Source organism: Mesitornis unicolor, unplaced genomic scaffold (assembly GCF_000695765.1).
Source record: "Mesitornis unicolor isolate BGI_N332 unplaced genomic scaffold, ASM69576v1 scaffold44529, whole genome shotgun sequence".
NCBI classification, from domain to species: Eukaryota; Metazoa; Chordata; class Aves; order Mesitornithiformes; family Mesitornithidae; genus Mesitornis; species Mesitornis unicolor.
In genome coordinates, this window is record NW_010206148.1 from 324 (window position 1) to 3,230 (window position 2,907).

General features: G+C 56.9%; 1 protein-coding gene across 3 annotated transcripts in view; it reads right to left on the reverse strand.

The window, feature by feature from the left end:
• Positions 1–1,814: 1,814 nt before the first annotated feature.
• Positions 1,815–2,907, reverse strand: part of PPARD (peroxisome proliferator-activated receptor delta) — a 5,880-nt gene continuing 4,787 nt past the window's right edge. For all 3 annotated transcript variants that reach the window (XM_010191652.1, XM_010191653.1, XM_010191651.1), the window contains one exon: positions 1,815–2,062. In XM_010191652.1, the coding sequence (XP_010189954.1) occupies positions 1,815–2,062 (248 nt within the window). The remainder of the gene's footprint in view (positions 2,063–2,907) is intronic.

Here is a 2,907-nt window from a genome sequence, read left to right on the forward strand (position 1 = left end):
GGGCCGATCCCGAAAGAAACCCTCCAGAGAAAGGCCGGGTGCTAAAAAAGGTTCTTAAATACTTAGTTCCGATTTATTTAAAGTCAAGTCAGCTTGTGGACGCTATTTATATTATTAAAAACACTTGGGAGGTTTGTACTTCTAGCAAAAATATACATTTCAGGTTGAGGGTTGTTATGCTGTCGAGGAGGGAAGAGCAAAAAACGTTCCCCGGGTGAAGGGCACGCGAGTCATGGTGGGGATGCCATGGGGGAGAAATTTGGGAGGACAAATCCCCCCTTGGCTCCGTCCAACACCCACACACGGCTCCGGTGCCTCCCCCGGGAGGGCTTCAAAGTGCTTTAGAAACGGTAATTCATCACCCCCCTGCGAGGTAGGGAGGGGAAGGGGACAGAGGGCAGGGAAACTGAGGCACGGCGAGGAGCCAGAGGGTGGCAGCAGGGGCAGGTTTGGGACCGGCCAGCGCTGTGACATGGAGGGGAAGCTCAGCGCTCTTCCCTTTGGGGTGTTACGGGATTTATTGCACCAGGGAAATCTGCTACCCTGAAGAGAATAAAATAAACCCGACCCCTTTGCTCCCACAGCCCCTCCTTGGGAATATCCATGGTTTAATAAGGCTGCTCGGCACCCCCCGAGCTGGAGATGGGCAAGGGCTGCTTCCTTGGTCAGGCTCCATCATCCATGTGCTTTTATATTGGGTCTGACAAAGCTCCTTGCAGCCAATGCACTCCTTAATCCTCCTGCTCCTGCTCTGGTGCCAGTCCCTTTCACAGAGGGGAAACTGAGGCACAGGTAGCAGACAGCTCACTGCCCATTCAGCACCACGAGCACTGCGGGTCGGCCGTGGCTTTGCTCTCCCCTCGCTGGGGCTGCTGAAGGCTTTGCTTGCTCCAGAGCCCTGCAAAAGCCCCCTGAGCCCCCTGTGGTTTCGGGCTGGGAGCTGTGACTCAAGCTGTGACCCCACTAAACCCCAACCAGGCCTGCCCCGGCCCTGCACAGACCTTTTTGGTAACTGGTGTCTGCACAGGAAAGCCTGGGGAAGCAGCAGACTCCGGCCTCAGCTCCAAAAGTGGATTTTTAGGTGTCAAACCCTTGCCCTCCCACCTCCCCACCCCTCCCTCTCTCACGCTGAGGTGCTGAGGGTCCGGCTCCCTCTGAAACAGGGGTACCAGGAGCAAGGGCAATGTAGTGCACACCCGTGAGGGGCTCCCACGCAGCGTTTGGGGGAAGGCAGGGACCACACGGTTCATTGTGGGACACAGCGAGGGGAGGCTGCAGCCCAGATGGACAGCGCTACCCGTCTGCAAATCCTCTGGCTTTTCTTTGGGAATAAAAGGAGAAACTTCCTCTCATTACGCAGTCCCTGACTTCACAGCTCAGGACGACGTCTTCGGAGTGCAATACATAGAAAAAGAGAAAATAAAGACACGCTGTAAGTGCTTTTGCTGGCCCTGCACCGCGCTGGGGGTCTCCTGGTGACCGGAGCATCCCGTGTTGTCCCAAAAGCTGCCGCAGGAACCCCAGCGTCCCCTCCAGAGCCCCCCGGGAGCAGCTGAAGGGGCTGTAGTTACAGAAAAGAGTAGCTTATGATTTGCTGTTGTAGATGCGTTAGTGTGTGTTAACGGAAGCCCTGGGCTAGCAGGTGGTGGCTGCAAACTCCTGCGGCATCTCGCCCTCCGTACCGTACGTCAGGGTGGCGTAGAAAAGAGTTTCCAGTAGGAGAAATGGAAGACGTGGGGAAAGGTTTGCTCGGTTTCTGTACAAAGAGTCTCGCTGGGAATCCAATGGCTTCATTCTCATAAATAAACAGGTCCTTAGTACATGTCCTTGTAGATCTCCTGCAGGAGCGGGTGCAGAGACGTCTCGGTCTCCGTCTTCTTGATCTTCTGCACCAGCTGGGCGTGCTCGGTCACCAGCTGCCGCAGGTCTGCCATCTTCTGCAGCAGTTTGGGGAAGAGGTACTGCGCGTCGGGGTGGTTGGTCTGCAGGTGGAACTCCAGCGCCCGCAGGATGTTGTCCTGGATCTCCTCCACCTGCTTCACGTTCATCAGGCCGGGCCGGTCTGCGGGGAGGACACGGGGCAGTGGCAGTGTTATGGTGTAGCATCCCCCCAGACCTCCACCCACCGTGATGGCAACCTCATCAAGGGGGAAAATGTGCCCTTGGACAACGCGTCCCACAGCAGCACACAAGGAGATGTCACTTCTACGCTTCATGATCCAAGCTTGCCAGGTGTCACCACCATGGAGAAGCTTTGGTTTTCACAGAATCACAGAGTATCAGGAGTGGGAAGGGCCCTGGAAAGTTCCCCCAGTGCAACCCCCCCAGAGCAGGATCACCAGAGCAGTCACACAGGAACACGGCCAGGGCTTTGGGTGTCTGCAGACAAGGAGACTCCACAACCTCTCTGGGCAGCCTGGGCCATGCTCCATAACCCTCACACTCACAAAGTTTGTCCTCATCTTCAGCTTGAACCTCCTGTGCTCCAGCTTGGGACCATTGCCCCTTGTCCTGCCATTGGCCATCCCAGAGCATAGCCTGGCTCCTTCCTCCTGACACTGCCCTTTCCCAATGGATCCCCAGGAATGAGGGCACCCCTCAGTCTCCTCTGCTCCAAGCTCAAGAGCCCCAGCTCCCTCAGCCGCTCCTCAGCAGGAGATGCTCCACTCCCTCCATCACTTTGTGGCCCTGCTGGACTCTTTCAAGCAGTTCCTGTCCTGGAGCTGAGGGCCCAGCACTGGACACAAGATTGCAGCTGTGGTGTGAGCAGGGCAGAGCAGAGGGGCAGGAGAACCTCTCTGCCCTACACCCACCCCTTCTCATCCAGCCCAGGATGGCGTTGGCCTTCTTGGCTCAAGGGCACATTGCCGGCTCATGGGAATTGCTGCCACCAACACCCCACGGCAT